The sequence below is a fragment of the Phascolarctos cinereus genome, unplaced genomic scaffold (assembly GCF_003287225.1).
Source record: "Phascolarctos cinereus isolate Bilbo 61053 unplaced genomic scaffold, phaCin_HiC Scaffold_726;HRSCAF=1367, whole genome shotgun sequence".
Classification (NCBI taxonomy): domain Eukaryota; kingdom Metazoa; phylum Chordata; class Mammalia; order Diprotodontia; family Phascolarctidae; genus Phascolarctos; species Phascolarctos cinereus.
Window position 1 is genome coordinate 114255907 of NW_027556098.1, and position 20639 is coordinate 114276545.

General features: G+C 38.4%; 1 protein-coding gene across 1 annotated transcript in view; it reads right to left on the bottom strand.

Annotated features, from left to right (window-relative positions):
• Window positions 1-20639, bottom strand: part of MIX23 (mitochondrial matrix import factor 23) — a 31848-nt gene that overhangs the window by 3512 nt on the left and 7697 nt on the right. Inside the window, exons 2-3 of the mRNA XM_020985935.2 lie at window positions 15338-15463; window positions 10260-10406 (exon numbers count right to left, since the gene is read on the bottom strand). Of these exons, the coding sequence (XP_020841594.1) occupies window positions 10260-10406; window positions 15338-15463 (273 nt within the window). The remainder of the gene's footprint in view (window positions 1-10259; window positions 10407-15337; window positions 15464-20639) is intronic.

Sequence of the window (20639 nt, forward strand, 5' to 3'; positions counted from 1 at the left end):
AATTTATAAAACATGAAACATGTTTCTTAAGTGTTCATGCTGTCTAGTTAACTTTACCATATTTACTAATACAATTTCCTCCCTTTTAGCAGACATTTCAATTTTACCACTGAAATGGACAGGAGAAATCATACAAGTAAACTGCTGCTGTGGCCAGGATGAAGTTGGTGGACTGTAAGATTATTGCAATGAATGCAAAGTCTAGGTTCTGGAGTCATATGCATCTCACCTGAGAAGCACAGCAATTTTAAAACACCAACCAGGTAGCTTTGTTGGCAACACTGTGTAACATGACCAGGTGTCATGTTAGAAAGCCTGGATTAATTATGGACTATTGAAGAGGCTGAATGTAAGCATTTAATGACATTTATGAAGCTATTCTCAAATTTCTGAGTATGTGGTATAAACATTATTGATACATTTTAATTTTAAATGACAGACATCCAAACATAACAAGTATCTCGCCCCCCAAAAGTAAGCAAAATGACCTAAAAATAAATTGCGATGATGTACTTCATGTCCCATTTTTGTAGTTACTACTTAATGGAGAGGATGTGCATAATTTGGTACCGATGCTGTTCACTACATCTGTTCTGAGTTTTGTTGCCATTTACTGTTATCCTTACTTGAAGAGTTCTTTTGCCTCTGCTCTCCTCACTCCACATCATCTAAGTCTTCCCATAATTCTCTGAATAATTCATATTTGTTATATCTTAACAGCAAATATTCTATTACATCCATATAACACAACTTCAGCCATTTTCCGATTTAGAGGTAAATTATTTTTGTTTTGAGGGTTTTTGTTTTTGCTATTACCAAGAGTATGAATGGGATACTCTGCACCACTAGAGGGAGTACTCACATTAATGAGATCAAGGTTCACACACAGAAGGCTGTTATTATGAATGTTTTTGTATACATGGGCCCTTTTGTTGCCAATAATCTTCCTATAGCAAAAACCTAGCAGTGAAATCAATGGGTCAAAGGGTATGAATAATTTAGTAAATTTTTAACCCATAATACAAAACTATTTCCCAGAATGGCTGGATCAACATTGACATCTCAACTAGTGAAGCAGAGTAGGGCCCATTATTTAAAAACTTGGAAGCCCCTGATTTAGGGAAATATAACTGAAGATTTGTGAGTAGAGCCTTAAGCCTTTTCCCTTTAACTTTCAACAAAAAAGTTCCTTTTGCCCCTCCCACTCTTTCCTTCAATGGCTTTTACGGAACTCTCAGAGCTGCTGCTTCTGGGGTTGGGGTGGGGGAGGTGTTGGGGAAAAGAGACCAAAAGAGAAAAAAGAAAAAGAAAAAAAAGAGAGAAAAAAAGGAAAAAAGGAAAAAATTAAAACAAACACATTTCCTCATCAAAATTAGAGATAGAAAATTATTGGGGGGAAGGGGGAAAACATGATCCTATGTTTAGGCCTTTAAGTGGTTTGGGCCATGGATAAGAGTTGACTAAGATTGATAACATTTTAAAGGAATACAGTAGTTTAAGTAATCATTGACCAGAAGGTGAATGTGTATATGCGTGTAATGTGTAACTCATAATGTGCCACCTACTCACCACATACAACGAATTCCCCAGCGGAATAGCAGTTCTAGGTCAAGAGGAATTTGAACAGTGGCTCATAGGGGCAGTCCTGAATACAAAGATACTCTAAGTGTTGCTTAGGCTAAACCCAGAAGCATTAAACTTAACTGATTTTTAAAAAGTTTTAACATCTTATGCACATTTCTACAATCATAATCGTATCCTTTGCTCAACAATCCATGCTCCTTCTTGTCTATTCACTTATTTTTTTCAAAGACTCACCGAGATAGAGCTGAACAGGACTTTAGAAATTATTTAGTGTGACCCTATCATTTTTAGCAATGAGGAAACAGAGGTTCAGAAGTGAAATGATTTGTCCCCACACACTGATATTTAGTAGAAGGCATGAAAACCAGGTTCCTTGACTTCCAGACTAGTGGTTTTCCCCTCACTACAGCATGCTGCCTCCCACTTGAAAATCTTCATATTAATAGCCACTATGCATATGACACTTGAAAGCTGACAAAATATTTTCTTCACAAAGATCCTATAAGCTAGGTTGTATAAGTACCCTCATTTGACAGATAAGGAAACAGGTTCAGAAATAAACTGACTTGTCTATGGTTGCATACTAATAAATTTTAGATTTATGACTCAAATCCACACCTCCTGCCTCCAAGTCTGGTCTTACAACCACTATATCCTTTTTTTTAATTTATTTTTTTATTAATTAATTTAGTTTTCAACATTCACTTCAACAAGATTTTGAGTTCCAAATTTTCTCCCCATCTCTTCCTTCCTCTCACCCCAACAGTGTACATTCTAAATACCCCTTCCCCCAATCTACCTTCCCTTCTATCACCCCTCCCCTTCTCTTATCCCTTTTCTATTTTCCTGTAGGGCAGGATAGATTTCTATACCCCACTATCTGTATATCTTATTTCCCAATTTAATTGGGAAATAATTTAACCTGTAAACAACCTTTAACATTCATTTTTAAAACTTTGAGCTCCAAATTCTCTCCCTTCCTCCCTCCCCACCCACCCTCATTGAGAAGACAAGCAATTTGATATAGGTTATACATGTGTAGTCATATAAACCACTTCCATAATAGTCATGTTGTAAAAGACTAACTATATTTCCCTCCATCCTATCCCACCCCCCATTTATCTCTCCTTTGACCCTGTCTCTCCTCAAAAGTGTTTGCTTTTGATCACCCCCTCCCCCAATCTGCCATTCCTTCTATCATTCCCACCCACTTATCCCTTTCCTCCCTATTTTCCACTAAGGTAAAATAGATTTCCATACCCAATTGGGTGTGTATGTTATTCCCTCCTTAAGCCAAATCCGATGAGAGTATGATACACTCATTCCCTCTCACCTCCCTGCCTCGACAGTAAAAGCTTTTTCTTGCCTCTTTTATATGAGATAATTTACCCCATTCTACCCCTCCTTTTCTCCTCCCAGTTACAATCCTCTCTCACCCTTAATTTTATTTTTTAGATATCATTCCTTCATATCCAACTCATCCTGTGTCTGCCTGTCTATGTATGTATGTATGTATGTATGTATGTATGTATGTATGTATTCCCTTCAACTACCCTAACAATGAGAAAGGTCTCATGAGTTACAAATATCACCTTTCCATGTAGGAAAGTAAACAGTTCAACTTTAATAAGTCCTTTATGATTTCTCTTCCCTGTTTACCTTTTCATGCTTCTCTTGAGTCCTGTATTTGAAAGACAAATTTTCTATTCAGTTCTGGTCTTTTCATCAAGAATGCTTAAAAGTCCTCTATTTCACTGAACGTCCCTTTTGCTCCCTGAAGGATTATACTCAGTTTTGCTGAGTAGGTGATTCTTGGTTTTAATGCTAGCTCCTTTGACCTCTGGAATATTATATTCCAAGCCCCTATCCCTTAGTGTAGAAGCTGCTAAATCTTGTGTTACTCTGATTGTGTTTCCACAACACTTGAATTGTTTCTTTTTGGCTACTTGCAATATTTTCTCTTTGACCTGGGGGAACTCTGGAATTTGGCTATAATATTCCTAGGAGTTTTCATTTGGGAATCTCTTTCAGGAGGTGATTGGTGGATTCTTTCCATTTCTATTTTACCCTCTGGTTCTAGAATATCAGGGCAGTTTTCCTCGATAATTTCTTTTAAGATGATGTCTAGACTCTTTTTTTTTGCTCATGGCTTTCAGGTAGTCCAATAATTTTAAAATTAACTCTTCTGGATCTATTTTCCAGGTCAGTTGTTTTTCCAATGAGATATTTCACGTTGTCTTCTATTTTTTCATTCTTTTGGTTTTGTTTTATAATTTCTTGATTTCTCATAGTTATTAGCTTCCATCTGCTCCATTCTAATTTTTAAGGAATTATTTTCTTGAATGAGCTTTTGGACTTCCTTTTCCATTTGGCCAATTCTGCTTTTTAAGGCATTCTTCTCCTCATTCGCTTTTTGGATCCCTTTTGCCATTTGGGTTAGCCTATTTTTTAAGGTGTTATTTTCTTCAGTATTTTTTTGGGTCTCCTTTAGCAAGCTATTGACTCATTATTTTTTATGATTTTCTTGCATCACTTTCATTTCTCTTCCCAATTTTTCCTCTACTTCCTTACTTGCTTTTCAAAATCCTTTTTGAGCTCTTCCATGGCCTGGGACTGATTCATATTTTTCTTGTAGGCTTTGAATGGAGGAGTTTTGACTTTGTTGTCTTCTTCTGGTTGTATGTTTTGATCTTCTTTGTCACCAAAGTAAGATTCTATAGTCTGACATTTTTTTTGGTGTTGTTTGCTCATGTTCCCAGACAATTACTTGACTTTTTAACTCTTTGTTAAAGTAGGGCTCAGCTTCCAGTGTGGAGAATGTACTGTCCCAAGCTTCAGGGGTTTTGTGTAGCTGTATTCAGAGGTACTTCTAGGGACCTGTAAATTTTCAGGTCTTCCAAGGTGGTATGGTCAAAGGAGAGGTGTTTACTTCTTTTCTAGCCTGTACTCTGGTCCATGAGTGACCACAAGCACATTTCTCTGCCCTGGAACCATGGGGAGGATTCTCTCTACACCATCACCACAAGCTCTACCATGCCAGTGCTCCTCCCTCACCCCAGGACTGCCACCCAGATCCAAGCATGAGCAAAGCAAGAGAATCCTGCCTCAGCACTAGCAAAGAGATCCCTGCAATCCCCCTCTGATCAGCTGCTCGATCCCCCCACCGTCTCTGGGCCGAGAGCTCTGGAAGCAGCTGTCGCCCCGGGCCCAGGCTGGATCACACTCCTGTCTCACTCGGGTCCAAAAGACCTTTCCTACTGACCTTTCAAGATGTCTTTGGTGTTTGTGGGTTGTGAAGTCTGGAAACTGCCACAGCTGCCAGTGATTCATTTGCCTGAGGCCTGCTCCAGGTTTCCTGGGGCCCTGTCTTTGCCTGAGTGGTCCACGCTGAACTGTGCTCCTCTCCCAGCCTGGCGCAACAGACCTTTCCCATCAACTAACCAGGTTGTCTTGGGCTGGAAATTTGTTTCCCTCTGCCTTTTTGTGGGTTCTGCTGCTCTAGAATTTGTTTTTTACAGGGCTTGGGGGAAGAGCTCAAGCAAGTCACTGCTTTTACTCTGCCATTTTGGCTCCGCCTCTCCCCTCCATATACTTTAACCATGTACATGTAAAAATCCTTACACAAAAGTATCTCTAAGACTAGATGGTCCCAGGTGACAGCCCACATTCTGGAATAAACAATGACTAGGCAGGTGGGAACCAGGGAAATATTCCACAGGAAATTACATTGTAGGAAAACTGCATTTCCAGCAAAAATACAAGGCTGATAATGATCAAATAGTATCTTTTAATAGTTCTCTTGAAACTAGTTTCAGCAGAGGAAAGACTCCATGTTACAATTACGAGTCTCTCAGAGTCTTTTCATCCTTATTTTTTTTTTTACTAGGAAGCACCAGAAACTATCAAGGTTTGAGGGTACTACATGTCTTCATACATTACTGCTGGAAGGTGTTACTGTATCTGCATACCTATCTTTGCACACGGATGTTTATAAGAGAGTGCCAATAACTGGCATATAAAATTTTGTAAACCTAGGTGCAGATACCTCCTAATTCTATTGACTTCTATCCCTTTTCTATCTTGGAAACATTCCTGGTCCTTACTTCCAACCAATCACAATTCTCCAATCCAATCAATATTTATTAAATGCCTACTATGTGCCAGGCACTATGATAAGCACTAGGGATATAATTAATAAAAGACAGTCCCTGTCCTCAAGGAGCTTACAACATAAACAAGGAGACAACACATAAAAGGAAGGAGGAAAGTGGAGTGGGAGATACCAGATGGTACCCAGTTGGGGGGGTGGGGTTTAGAGAAGGGGAATCTTGTTTGTGCAGTTGAAATCAGGCAGAGTAGCAGATATGTGGTCAAAGGATATGAACAGGTAGTTTTCAGAATTAGAAATCACAGCTAACTATAATCATGAAAAAATGCTCTAAATTACTATTGATTAGGGAAATGCAAATTAAAACAACTCTGAGGTACCATCTCACACCTCTCAGATTGGTTAATAAGACAGAAAAGAAAAATGACAAATATTGGAGGAGATGTGGAAAAATTAGGACACCAATGCATTGCTGGTGGAGTTGTGAACTGATCTAACCAATCTGGAGGGCAATTTGGAAATCTCCCCAGAGGGCTATAAAACTATGCATACCCTTTGATCCAGCAATACCATTGCTAGGTCCGTATACTAAAGAAATATAAATAATAAAGGGAAAAATAACTATCCAAAAAAAATATTTATAGCAGGCAAAAAATTTGAAATTGAGGGGATGCCCAACAACTGGGGAATAAATGAACAAGTTGTGGCATATGATTTTGATGGAATACTATTGTACTATAAGAAATGACGAACAGGATTGCTTCAGAAAAGCCTGGGAAGACTAACATGAACTGATGCAAAGTGAAGTGAGCAGAACATTGTACACAGTAACAGCAATACTGTACAATAACACACTGTAAATAATTTAGTTATTCTGAGCAATACAATGATCCAAGCTAATTCCAAAGGACTAGGACTTGTGATTAAAAATGCTATCCACCTCCAGAGAAAGAACTGATAGAATCTGAACGCAGACAGAAGTATACTTTATCAACTTTTTCTTTTTCTTTGGTCTGTGTTTTCTTTTGCAACATGACACATGTGAGAAAAAAATGAGAGGAAGGAAATGCACACAAGTTTGTGGAGTTGCTAGTGTCCTACTAGGTATTTCACTGCTATGCTTTAGTACTCTGAGACCCTTAAGAATCTCAAACAGTGCATGAAGTAGACATTGCTGATGGATTACATCAAACTAATGTGTCCTTCATGATATCTAATCCCAAGGCGTGGAACCTGCGGCCTTGAGGCCACATGTGGCCCTCTAGGTCCTCAAGTATGGCCCTTTGACCGAGTCCTAACTTCACAGAACAAATCCCCTTAATAAAAAGATTTGTTCTGTTTGGACTCAATCAAAAGCTGCACTTGAGGACCTAGAGGTACACATGTGACCTCGAGGCTGCAGGTTCCCCAAAACCGTCCAATGCCATCCACCAGCCATGAAGGACACAACATTGGAGATAATGTCAAGACCTTTTCAATCTCGGCATCTTACAACAGCTTGACTAAAGTCCCATCAATCTCTCCTTGGTTTTCAGAGGGCGGCCAAGACAGAAAGGTTCACAGCAGTATAACATACAGTATAACAGCCTCATACTGCCATCTGACACAGTGGAAAGTAAGATTTAGGTTAAAAAATTTTTAGTTTTAAGAATTTTATTAACTGTACTGTATCTATGGTACTACAGATTTCACGTGTTATGAAAAGTGAGTATTTTGGGAAACTGGTGGATTTTTTATTGAAATGGTAGCACAAAAGATCACAGAATTCTAGGAAATTACTAGCGAGAAAAAAATGTTTTGCACATTATTAAACTTTACTGCATTTTATGGGTTATTTTATAGTTATTGTGTCAAGAAAAGTGCATACTATAAGAATTAAGTTAAATTAAAATTTAATAAGTCTACAGTGAAGTAAAACAAAGCCACATCTGGCTACGTCCAAAAACGTAAGTCTCATTTTGTACTCTGAGTTCATTACCTTTCTATTAGGAGGTAGGTAGTATGCTTCATGACTAGTCCTCTGGAATTGTGGTTGGTGGTATTGAACAGAGTTCCTAATTGTTTTCTTAGTTATTTTTCCTTTACAATATTGTTTTTACTATATAAATTATTCTCTTTGTTCTGCTCTCTTCACTCTGTATCAGTTCATACAAATCTTTTTTTCTTTCATTCAAATTTTTTCAGATGTCTGAAACTGTCCCTTGTGTCATGTCATATGACACAATAAAGTTCATTATACTCACATACCAGAATTTCTTCAGCCATTCCACAATTGATAGGCACCCCCTTAGTTTCATGAACAAGTGTGGGATTTACGATAGGAAAAGATCACTGAACTGACAGGAACGTGAAGACCGGAATTTTAGTTCCAGCTGTGCTAATAACCAGTTCTGTTGGTTATTACCAATTTTACTTCTTTCGGCCTCAGTGATCTCCCAAGGCCCTTTCACCTCTAAGATACCAAGATTCTATAACGTCTCCACCACAACAACCTTATTCCAATGCCTGGACACGGACATGATTCTAGTTTCTTGAAAGTTACGCCTTCAGAATACAAGCTCTGGTAAGGTCTACAAGAGCGAAAAGTCAATTCTGGCCACAGGTTATAACGCTTGCTGCCTGAGGAACACCCTAGATAGATAAGTAGAGAGAAGCTCACTGCACACAGATAGAAATATAAAATGGTATTCAGTCTTGTTCATTTCTATCTCTGCAGGAGGCAGCAGAATGGTAGAAGTGACAAAGATTATAGTTTTAGACAACCTCCAAAATTCCAGTCCAAGTGTGAGATCTTTGGCCAACAACCAATAAATTGACTGATATATACCACATCCACATCATCACAAAGCATTAGGAAATCCAGAGGAAGGCCACTACAGCCCTATCTCCACAAGGCAACGGCAAAGCAAAGATCTTCTGCCCTACAGATGAAGCCTTACACAACGCAGAGAACCTGCCAAGGATAGTAACTTGGCCATCATTCCTCTTTCTGAAAAGGTCACCCCACTGTTGTCACAGCCACGAAGAGTGGTAAACATCCAGAACTTGGACAGCTTTTTAATCAATACGCGCACATATCATTTAATGACTATACAATTTTGACATACTGAGGGGAAAAAAATTACTCAAGATTTTGAAATTTCCATGATCATCTCAATCATTAAGAAGAATCTAACTGGGGTAACTCCTAGGAAGCCTCTTTATACTATACCACTAAAAATCCTGGCCAAAATTCTTATGGAGCAGTTACTGAATCTATTCATCATCAGAACATTCCTAGAATGATACTGTGTCTTTGGAGGAGAATGGAATGGCAGACAGCTGCATATTAAAAACTAGAAACTGTTAAGAGCTCCAGAAAAGGCAGGATGGCATAGTGGAGAGAGGACCAGCCTTGGAGTGAAGAGGTAGGACTTGAACCCTACCTCTAACGCATACTGGCTCTGGGATCCTGGGCAGGTCATTTAATCTCTCAGTGACCCAGGCAACTCTCTAAAGATTAGTTACAGAGTAGTTATTAATCTGTAATGGTTAAAGGGCTTTTCTCACCAAGAATTCCCTATGAATGAAATTTCAGTTTACTAAAGAAATTTTAGCTCCTTAAAAGAAAGCAAAGCAAAATTACAAACAGCATTAAGACAAGGCAAAAGCATTTTATACTATTAATAGGTCTAGATTCACACATCTTCGAAATGACTAGCTACTCTCAATTAACAAATGAAATAATGGTAAACTTACTTGTTTCAGCATGAATAGATTATGACTCATTCTACATCACCAAGGGAGTGCAGCAAGCCTACGCAATATATTCCAGTAAATTTTTTAAATGCTGGCATGCTTAACAATGCAATGGGGAACCTACCTGTCTTAATACATATTCAGATATCTAGGAAACTTCAAATCAGCAACATTATAGGGAGCAAGCTGGGTCACCCATAACTGGGGGAAGGGTTGAACAAATTATAGTATATGATACAACTGCTTTATAAGAAACAATGAATATGAAGTAAAGAAATATAGTTAAGACTCACATGAAGCTATTCAAGGCAAAGAACCAAAAGAGCAAAATACATAGTGACAATCAACTATGTAGGCAACAGTAAATAACAACAAAATACTTTGTTACACCTTATTAAAGTTAATATACACAGCTTCTGTTTCTTGAGATCAGCAGTTCTGAAACTTCGAGTCTCAGGACCCCTTAAAAATTATTACGGACTTCCCAAAAAGCTTTTACTTATATGGGTTATAGCTATCAATAATTAGTGTTTCAGAAATTATGAAAATAGTTTTTGACTTTACACGTTCCCTAAAAAGGAGCAGACACCAAGGAATCACTAGATCACATCTTGAGAACCACTACTTTAGATGATATATGAATATCAGAAGTATAACTTTACATACACAATTATTGATACTCATTTTTTTTTAAATACAGTCTGGTTGTTTTCAAGGTTTGTGGGTTTAAAAGCCTTGATTCTTTTTTTCACTTACCTGAATGCTGACACTTGTTACTGGAAATTAAAATGTATTAACTGAAAAAAAATATGAGTATGCTTCTACTTACCTTTGTCTGCTCTTTCCTAATTTGTTTTAATAATGTTAAATCATTCAAATCCTTCTCTCTCTGTTCTTGAAGGGTATTTACTACTGCTGATGTCTGAGCTATGCAGTTTTTTATTACTTTCTCCCTACTGGCATGAGCTTCCATCAACTAAAAGAAGAAAGCAGAAAAAAAGAAACACATAAAAAGTTTCTTTAAAAAATCCTTAAATCTCAAGACCATAAGAAATCAAACTTCTTAAACAAAGTTAACCTTGTAGTACAGAAGATTTTGCTGAGTCTATTATATTTATCTTGTCAACCATTCTCAGGGTTTAATCTAAGAAAGACAAATGAAATTAGATTGTCTGCACGTTTATTTCTCTCAAGTAGGCAAGTATATATATGTGGAGCTAAGGTCAAAAAGCTGAGCTCACTGTGGGGTTCGGGGTATATAATTAATGTATCCTTCAAACAGTAGGTGTTCCCAAGGGGTGCCAATCAACTCTTGATTGGTTGACACACTGGGAGATGGGCTACATTAAAATGAGGGTCTTGGGATACATGACTTAGGTCGCCTAAATCTTGGCCAAAGAGATATCAACTTTCGTATCACCTGTCTTAACAATAGCGAGAATCAACATTTTTCTAGACCTGTATGAACAAACACAATAAGCAGGAATACACCCGTTAGCCCAAACTTAGAGCTTCTTCCCCATCTGATTAGATCTTGGCCTTGGTAAATTCCAAGGAAGATTTCCTATACTGGTTAGTTTCTGCATAATTGTCCTTTTGGTGGAAGTGTTAGCAAACACTTCAAGGATTGCAGGTATGTCTGGCCTGCTGGGTGCTCAGTCAGCCTCCTGATTAGACTATTCTGATTCACAGATCAGTTCAACTTCCTCTGGACAGGAAGGAAGCTCAAGCAGATCAAGGTGGTTAGTGAGGTCATCAACCACTTTACTTTCACAGTTTTCATAATTTTTATAATCTATAGAAGAAGAAAAAAGGCAAGAAAGTCAAGTTGTTAAAAATGTAGAAGTTTTCATGATCTGCAATAAAGTCTGGAAGGAAAAAAATAATTCTGTTTCTATAGAATTTGCCTTTATGATTCCTCTTTCCTTCCTCTATGTTCTTTTCCCCCTTCCTCACCCTGCCTTTATAGTCCATGTTTCTTCCTCTGAATACCCTGCATTCATTTCTTTCTACATCATTTTCTTTTATTTTGGGTGGGGGAGGGGGAAAGGGAGGAGCGGGAGACATTTGAAGGGTGCTGCTGGGTATACTTTCCAATGTTATCCTTTCCCTCCTCTCATCTTTCATTTTTTCTTCTCCTGGTGTCATCTAGTGGTAGGACTGAATAATCAAAATGTGTTGTGGTGATTGGATCCTCTGGATCCTGTGTCTAAAGTTAGTATTATCATCATTGTTTAATCCAGATCTGTAATTTAATTGGTGTAAGAATTCCTGGTTAAGAAACTCTACCAATACAGATCTGCAACTGTTCTGCAATTCACACTCTTGGAGACCTGCCTTGTAGCCCTGGGAGGTTAGTGACTTGCACAGGGTCATATACCTAGTATGTGTCAGGTAGGACTTGAATTCATGTCTTCTGGAATCCTCAGCACAGTCCTCTCAATCCACTACACAGCACTGCTTCTCAATTAAGTCTACATTTATATAAAATCAAGATATGAACAGCATATGCCCCACATCTTTCAGAACCCAGGAGTGTTGTATTTGTGTGAAACATCTATGAGAGTACCTTGGGAGTCCCTGAGCAGGTAGGGACAAATGGATGACTGACACACAAGAGGCAGGAAGAAATGCTGCCAGATCCAAAGTATTGGAAATTGAGGAGATGGTCATCAACTGGGGAATGGCTGAACAAGTTGTGGTATATGATTGTGATGGAATATTATTATGCTATAAGAAATGATGAGTAGGCGGACTTCAGAAAAACCTGGAAAGACTTGAATGAACTGATGCTGAGTGATGTGAGCAGAACCAGCAGAACATTGTACAACAATGTAGTAAGATGATCAGCTATCACACACTTAGGTTTCCTCAGCAATACAAAAATCCAAGACAATTCCAAAAGACTCATTATGGAAAATGCTGTCTACACCCAGAGAAAGAACTATGGAGTCGGAATGCAGACTAAAGCATACTATTTAATTTTTTTTCTTTCTTTTGGTTTTTCTCTTTTGTTCTGATTCTTCTTTCACAACATGATGAATGTGGAAATATGTTTAACATGATTGTACATGTATAACCTATATCAGATTACTTGCTGTCTTGGGGAGGGTAGAAGAGAGGGAGGAAAGGAGAAAAATTTGGAACTCAAAGTCTTAGAAAAGTGAATGCTGAAAACTATCTTTACCTGTAATGGAAAAAAAAATACTATTAAGTGGGAAAAAAAAATGTCCCCAGATCAAAAATTTTAAAAGTCAACAGGCTCACCACAACAATCAATTCAACCCTTTGGGAATTCTGTCTTATTGAAACTGCTATTATAGAAGTAAAAGGTGATTATAAAAGGTCTGCACAACTAGATGTGAGATTTAAACAAAGTTATGAATCAGAATACATATCTGATGGATACACAAAAACTCACACATACACTTACATTCAAGGCCCATAGATTCCCTCTCTTGTTCTCACCCATACTAGTGGTATAGTGTCATTTATTTAAGGACATGGTATTGCAAGGCATTCTCAGATTCATATGGATAGATGTTAATCACACAGATGTACATCTATGCAGATGAGTCCACAAATATATGAGAAAATACATATGCAACTTATATAAACCTTATCCAAATTCAACTAACCACAACCATACACATTCACAGACACACAGCTAGCTTATCTTAAGTTATATTCCTCCACGTAGCCTGACATACTTGGAATGACTAGCCAGTAAATGTCATGTATGAAGAGAGCTATGAATTTTCCCTCTAGTACAGGGAGGGGCTTTTAACTTTTTTTTGCTATCACATACCTCTTTGGCAGTCTGGTGAAAATCTATGGACTTCTCAGAATAATTTTTCCCCTTCATCCAAACAACCTGAAACTTTACCACAGCACCCTGCTTAAACATATAAGCAGAGTTGCAATTACAAGTTTCCTAAGCATTCATCCATGCCGATATAGCTAGTGGCCCAACACTTCGGGGCACCTCTCCTAAGTTCGCTCAGAGGCATCAGATAGTTTTGCAATCAGTGTTCTAGAAAAAGGATCATTTTCAGACCCCAAGATGGTTGAAGAAGTGTCAAGTACAATTCTGAGGTTAAGGAGCCAAAAGGACACTGGGAAAGTTGCAGCTCCTAGAGAGGTCTGTTTCTTGCCCAAGTCAAAGTGAATATTAGTATGGAAATACTTTGACTAGGAACTCTTCTCTAACCCAAGGCTACTAAGTACACAGACAGGTTGTGAGATGGAAAGAACATCTCAGATGGGCTCATAAGACACACTTCAGTGTTGGATGTGCCACTGCCACTGTGTGACCTCGGACAAATAACTTCACCTAACCCTAAACTTAATACTTCTGGAAAATGAGGGGATGGGTTAAATTAATCCAAGGAACTTCTTCAGCTCTTCATTCTATGACACAATTAATGATGCCTATCATCATGAAGGTAGTAGACATTCCAGAAATTTGCTGATGACAAAGATATACAGCACACACAAAGCCACGGTTAAGAGAAAAGATGGCTGGGCAACTAAGAGGTTCCAAGATAGCTACATGGAAAAAGATAAGAATGCAAAGAAACAAAGCTTGCAGGCAGATGATTCTTATAGATTTAGCCCCCAAGATAACATGCAATAATTGTTCTTTCCTTTTTTGGTAAGACCTGTGATTTCGTACATGTAAGGAGCTTCCCAGCAAGGAATTTCCTCTATTAATGTAGATCAACAATTGCTCTACAATTTATAATCCTAGAAAACTGTTCAGAGCACTAAGAGGTAAGGTGATTTGTCCAGGGTCACACAGCCAGCACGTGTCAGGGATGGGACTTGAATCTAAGTCTTCCTGATGGGCAGGCTGGCCATTTTGTTGAGCTACCTAGCAGCAATATGCACTAATTTCAATGTAAAAAAAGAACTAAAACTGTTGCAGTCAATGAAACTAAATTCAAAATTTGGATTGTTCTAAGTGACATTATCCAAACGGAAAGTGCTTTTATAATTTTTAAAAATATTTTGGTTTGTAAAGAAATGATACCTTCACTAAAGTAAGTACTTCAACGAAAAAAAAAGTTTGAAATAGAGCCTAAAATGAAAAAGCAATTGGTTTTGCTGAAATCAAATTCAGCATAAAGGCTAATAAAAAAGCTAGAAGATAGTACTTCAAAGCATCATTTTTTTTCTTTTGCTACTATAAATATAGAAGAAATTACTACCTAATTTTAATTTTGGTAGGGGCCCTTAGAACATGAAAGTTCAGATGTCCCAGAAGTACGTTACTTTCTTTTTTTACTGTATTGGGAGGACTCACATATTTGTCTGCTTTCCCCCTATTGCTGCAATTTCTTTCTGTGATGGGTGAGGAAGAAATACAGGAAAAGGCAAGGAACTTCCAATTTAACTTTTCTACCTCTCTGGCTTCTCATTCTTTCAAATGCCTTGCCATGCTTAATATTAAAAGTATTGAACTAAATACTTCCTATTGTCATTACCTGACTTTTAAATTATGTGTATGATTTGTCTATTCAGCAAGAATGTTAAGACCTTAGAGGAAAACCATGGAAAATTCCTTTCCTACTGCCAAAGAGCACTAAACAAGTACAGCCATGATGAGGGCTGGATATATAGCACGTAGAGCAAATACTGTCTCAGTATCTCTGTTTCCTCCAAACTACCATCAACAGGCTCAATTTAGGAATTTATTTCTTCTTCACATCCCCAAAGTTTTCTTTGATACATAAAGGTTGGACCAGAACCTACTCTCAAGTATGGACAAGGAAGCTTGGAGACAGTTACATAGCATCCCCCCCTTCCCCCCAACCCCAGCTGAATTAAATAATTCATTTCTTTCTTATTTTGCCTATAAGGGAAAGTTAAGAGAAACTTGAAAAGAGATCCAAAAGATACACTTACAGACTCATAAAGTTGTTTACAGGTTTTGCTGGCATCAATTTTTCCTGCAAAGGAAGCTGTTGGAACCGTAGTGTTTAATTCATGTACTATTCTGTCATCAATCGTCCTCATCACCTTGAGTAATTCCTATATGTATTTAAAAAATAAAAGAATAATAGTCTGAATGAAAAGTTAGAGAGCAAGTGAGCAATTAAAGCGACAATAATGCAAGGGGACATTTTGAATCCCTTTCTGACAAGCAGAGGAAATATTTGTTTTTAAGGGGTGGGTGATGTTTAAAGTTAGTGTAAGAGTTACACTTGATGATCTCCCACTAAAATTCTGCTGATTGTGGTAAGGAGGTAACCTTGGGTTTGGCAAAGGCTGTGGCAGTAGAGTACAAGCTCTGGTAGGTCCTAGACCAACCTGGAAAGGCTTTTCAAGCCCAGGTCCAATGATGAATTATGGGTCTATCGTGCAAGGCCCAAAGCCAACTGGATGATTTTGGAGAAGTTCCTCACCAGGGTGGCTTCCTCAGGGTGATGATTTTGTTGGGCCACAGCACCTCTTGAAAACTCAGTTACTGAGTTAGAAAGGTACTTCAAGCTTTGTTAGTAGAGGGGTATAATCACACCAATAAAATTAGAGATGGCTGAAGTACTGAAGTATATTTAATATTAGAATATGATTACCCCTGAAGGTATTTCAATCCCAAACTCTCTCTCTTAAATAGGTTTTCTTTCTGGTTTTTAAAAGGCGTTTGCACCATATTATGGTTGGTTATTTATTTGATAAAGTGCTATGTTCCCTGTTCTCAACTTTTCATTCATTCTTCAGCAACCACACATTGAATCATGTCTGCTTTTAAAAATGAATATTGACCATAAGTACATTTTTGTTTGCAGGGGGGAAAACCTTCCCTACCTGCCTTAATTCTTAAAGCAATCAAAAGATAAGTTTGATCTAAAGACAAGTAAAATATCAGTACAAAAAAAGGCCTATTTAAAAATTCAAAAGCTATCAGAGACAGCATTTGGTTGACGAGGATTACCTCAATTTCTTCAAAAATTTTTTTTGGCACCAATTCAAATAGCTGTCACTCTATGACATGCTGTCTGAGAGGAAAGGGAAGAGAAGTGTTCTTCAAAGTTCTAAGGCAACAACTGGTCAAATGTCCCTCAATTCTCTCTCCAACTTGTGAAACACCCAGAAAGAAAATAAACTAAAAACCCAAAACACCAAGCTGAAACAAACAACAAACATATGGGCTTGGAGAGGACCATAACAGCTAGCTAACAATAATAGCTAACATTTACAAAGCATTTTAAGGTTTGAGAAACATTTTCCAAACATTCTCGTTTGATCCTCACAACAATTGTGAGAGGCAGGTGTCGTTATTAACCTCATTTTAAGATGAAAAAGCTGAAACTGATGGAGGTTAAGTGACTTGCCCTGGGTCACGCAGTTAGTGACTGTCTGAAGATGGATTTGAACACATTTTTCCCCTGCCTCTAGGTCCAGAGCTCTATACACTAGGCCACCAAAATGATGGGCATGAAAGAAAGCATAGCTTTCCTTTCACCCTGCAGTGTTTAGATAATGTCATTTGCTAATCAGCTACATTCCATCATCCCTCTCCCTTCCCCACTTCCAACTTTCCAGAAATTGGGAATGGTACTTAGAAATTTACTTGGTAAGTTATCAATTATCCAACTTAACTCAAAAATACTTCCCTGAAGTTAATATCCTATTTATGTCTTTCTCTTCACTGCCAAATTTCTCAAGTGTCATTCATATATTGCCTGTTTCACTAAATCAAATCTTTTATACTCTGGAGTCTGGACTCCATTCCTCAACACTTCATTAACACTTGCCAAGTCCAATGGCCTTTTCTCAGTCTTCAGTATTATCCTTGAAATAAACAGCCTTAGAAGGGCCAACAAATCCAACTCATTAAATAAAGGCTAGCTTACATTGTCTAAAAACCAAACTCCCAAATGAAGCCTGCTGTGGCTTCAGGATTTTGGCTTACTCAATTACACTCTGTTCGTTTTTCCGTTTTAGACTTTGCTCACACCATTTTCTTGGCCTGGAATGACTTCCTCTAATCTTTGCCTATTCAAATCCTGTTTAACCTTCAATGCTTAAAAAACCCTCCTCTATGAAGACTGCCCTCACCAAATCAGCGGAGCATTAATACGGACTTTTAATTTCACTGAATTCATCTGAACACACAGATTATCTTCATTTCTCATCTTTAATGAATCTCTTTCATCTTTTTCTGAATACAGTATTTATAGTCGGTACCATACTATAACAGTGTCTCCAATCCATAAAGTGTTTCAAAAACTTTTTCCTCACAACAACCCTTCGAATTAGGCAATTATTAATAAAATAGCAGGATCTCAAAATTGGAAAAGAGTAAGGGAAACTAGAAAGAGAGATCCAAAAGCTACACTTACAGACTTAGAAAGTTGTTTTCGGGTTTAACTGGCATTAATTTTCCCTGCAAAGGAAGTTATCAGAACGGCAGCATTCAATTTCTGCACTATTCTTGTCCTTAGTCGTCCTCATCATCTTAGTTAACTGACCCAGAAGTCACTAGGTATGGCCTGTACAATCTGTACATGTACTTCCTGTACAACATCTCTCTCCTCTGTAGGAAGAGTTTCAGTGATGGGAAAAAGGACTGTACCTCTCAAGGCATTCTTTCTACTTTTGGACAGATCTAACTTTTGTTGGGAAGTTTTTCCTCATACAGAGCCTAAATCTCCCTCTCTGCACCCATCGCTCCCAGTTCTGCTCTCTACTACACATGTGAACCACTGTGGGCCTCAGTCTCTCTCTCTCTCTTTTTAACTTGTAAAATAATTACAATAATACGTAACATTTATATAGGACTTTAAAGTTTACAAAACAGTTCACACACATCATCTCATTTGATCCTCACCAAGACCCTGAGAAGTGGGGGCTATTATTATCTCCATTTCATAGATGAGGGAACTATGACTAAAAAAGGTTCAAGTTTACTTGCCCAGTACCACAGTGTTAGTAAGTATCTGAGATAGGACTGGAACTCGTGTCTTTCTGACTCCAAACCCAGCCTTCTACCCACTAATCCACCTAACCTCCTGTCAAATAAGAGTTGGGCCAGATGATCTCAAGGCCTCTTCTAGTTCTAAATCTTATAAAATATTAACTATTATCATCTCTATTTTCCCACTGAAGAAACTGAGGCCCAGAGAGAAGAAGTAACTTGCCCAAGATAGCACTATTTTCATCACAATACAAACTATGTACGTTACTTACCATTTCGCAAACTCCCTAGGTTCCTTAGCTTTGTATCGAATCTCTGTATGCTCAATTCCTACCTACCCTTCAAGACCCAACTTCAATATCACCTGCTCTATGATGCCTTCTTCCTTCACCCCTAAAATGGTGAAAACTCGCTCTTCTCAATCACCATTGCACCTTGATTGTGCCTCTCCTAGGGCATTTATTATACCACCTGAGTACTATGAGGAAAGAACTATTCTATAATGACTAGAAAAGAAGATAGGAAAAGGGATATTTAGTGATTCTACTGCAAACTAACAAAGTAAAGCCGCTTGTTGACCCAACATTAACATTAGAGGGGGCTATTGACAAGATGATGTGTGGAAAACCTCTCTAGGCCTGATTTTATCTGATGACCACTACCAACTTATGGCAATTCTGGAGAGAATAAGTGATACTGACAGAAGGAAGCTAGAAATGATTGCTATGAAGTCCTAACCTAGCTGGGCTACTTAATTTCACTGAATCCATCTGAACACAAACATTAAGGTGGGGGCTTGGAAATCAAGTGCAAATTTAGTAGATGGTTTAGTAGATAATTTTTTTTCTTCTTTAGCTAACAGGGGAAAATCTGATAAAAGAAGGGATAGGACTAAGCTGAGCTGCTTATCTTCCTTTCATTTTTCCTGCCAAGAATAATGGCCTTTAGCTTGGAAGGAAGAGGATAAATATAGCTAATAGGTGATAACCAAGGTAAGGAAGGAGATAGAGAGAGCACTTAGCTACTCTTAATGAGTTCATGTCACCTGTCCCAAATGAACTGTATCCTCAGACACTGAAAGAACCACTGGACAGTTGCTAAGCTACCCATTAGGCATGTAGGTAGCTCAGTGGAAAGAGTACTGGGCCTGGAGTCAGGAAGACCTGAGTTCAAATCCAGCCTCAGACACTTACTAGCTGTGTGACCCTAAGCAAGTCATTTAACTTTTGACTCATTTCCTCAAATATAAAATGGGGAATCATAACACCACCTACCTCTCAGGGTTGTGGGGAGGACCAAGTAAGATAATACCTATGAACAGTGCTTAGCACAGTGTCTGGCACATACTAAGGGCTTAATAAATGTTTGTTCCTTTCCCAAGACTCTGCCAAGATCTTTGAAAAACTGTGGATAATGGTAGAGGCATCACAGGATTAGAGAAGGAACAAATGTCTGGATTTTCAAAAAAGGTGGAAGGAATCAACTCCAGTGGCTCCCTATTTCCTCCAGGATCAAATATAAAGTACTTTGGTATTTAAAACCCTTCACAATCTGGCCCCTGCCTACCTTTCTGGCCTTCTTACAACTCAGTCCCTACTACACACTCTACAACCCAGACATACTGGCCTATGTGCTATCCCTCACACACAATGCCCCATCTCTGTGCCCTCGCCTAGATGGCTCAGGCTCCTAACTCTCACCTTTTAGAATCCATGGCTTCCTTCAAGACTGAGCTAAGATGCTACCTTCTCTAGAAAGCTTTTCCCATCTCCCCAGCTATTCGGATAGAATCTGCCCCTCCCAGGTTACCCTGCAGCTATTCTGCAATGAACCTTTTTTTTTTTTTTGGGCAATTGGGGTTAAGTGACTTACCCAGGGTCACACAGCTAGTATGTATCAAGTGTTTGGTCTGAGGCCAGATTTGAACTCAGGTACTCCTGACTTCAGGGCTGGTGCTCTATCCACTGCGCCACCTAGCTGCCCCTGCAATGAATCTTAGACATACCTAATTTACAAGCTGTCTGTCTCCTCTAATAAACTGTGGGCTCCTTGAGGGCAGGGACTGTTCTTGCTTTTCTTTGTATCCTGAGAAGTTCTGTCCAGTACCTGGTATAAGAACTCAAAAAAAGCATCTTGATTGACTCAGTTCTTGGAAAATTTTATAACTATTACTAATGGGATAGATGTTATAGTCGTTCAGTAGTTTCAGTTGTGTCTGACTCTTCATGACCTCATTTGGGGTTTTCGTTGCAAAGATACCAGAGTGGTTTGCCATTTTCTTCTCCA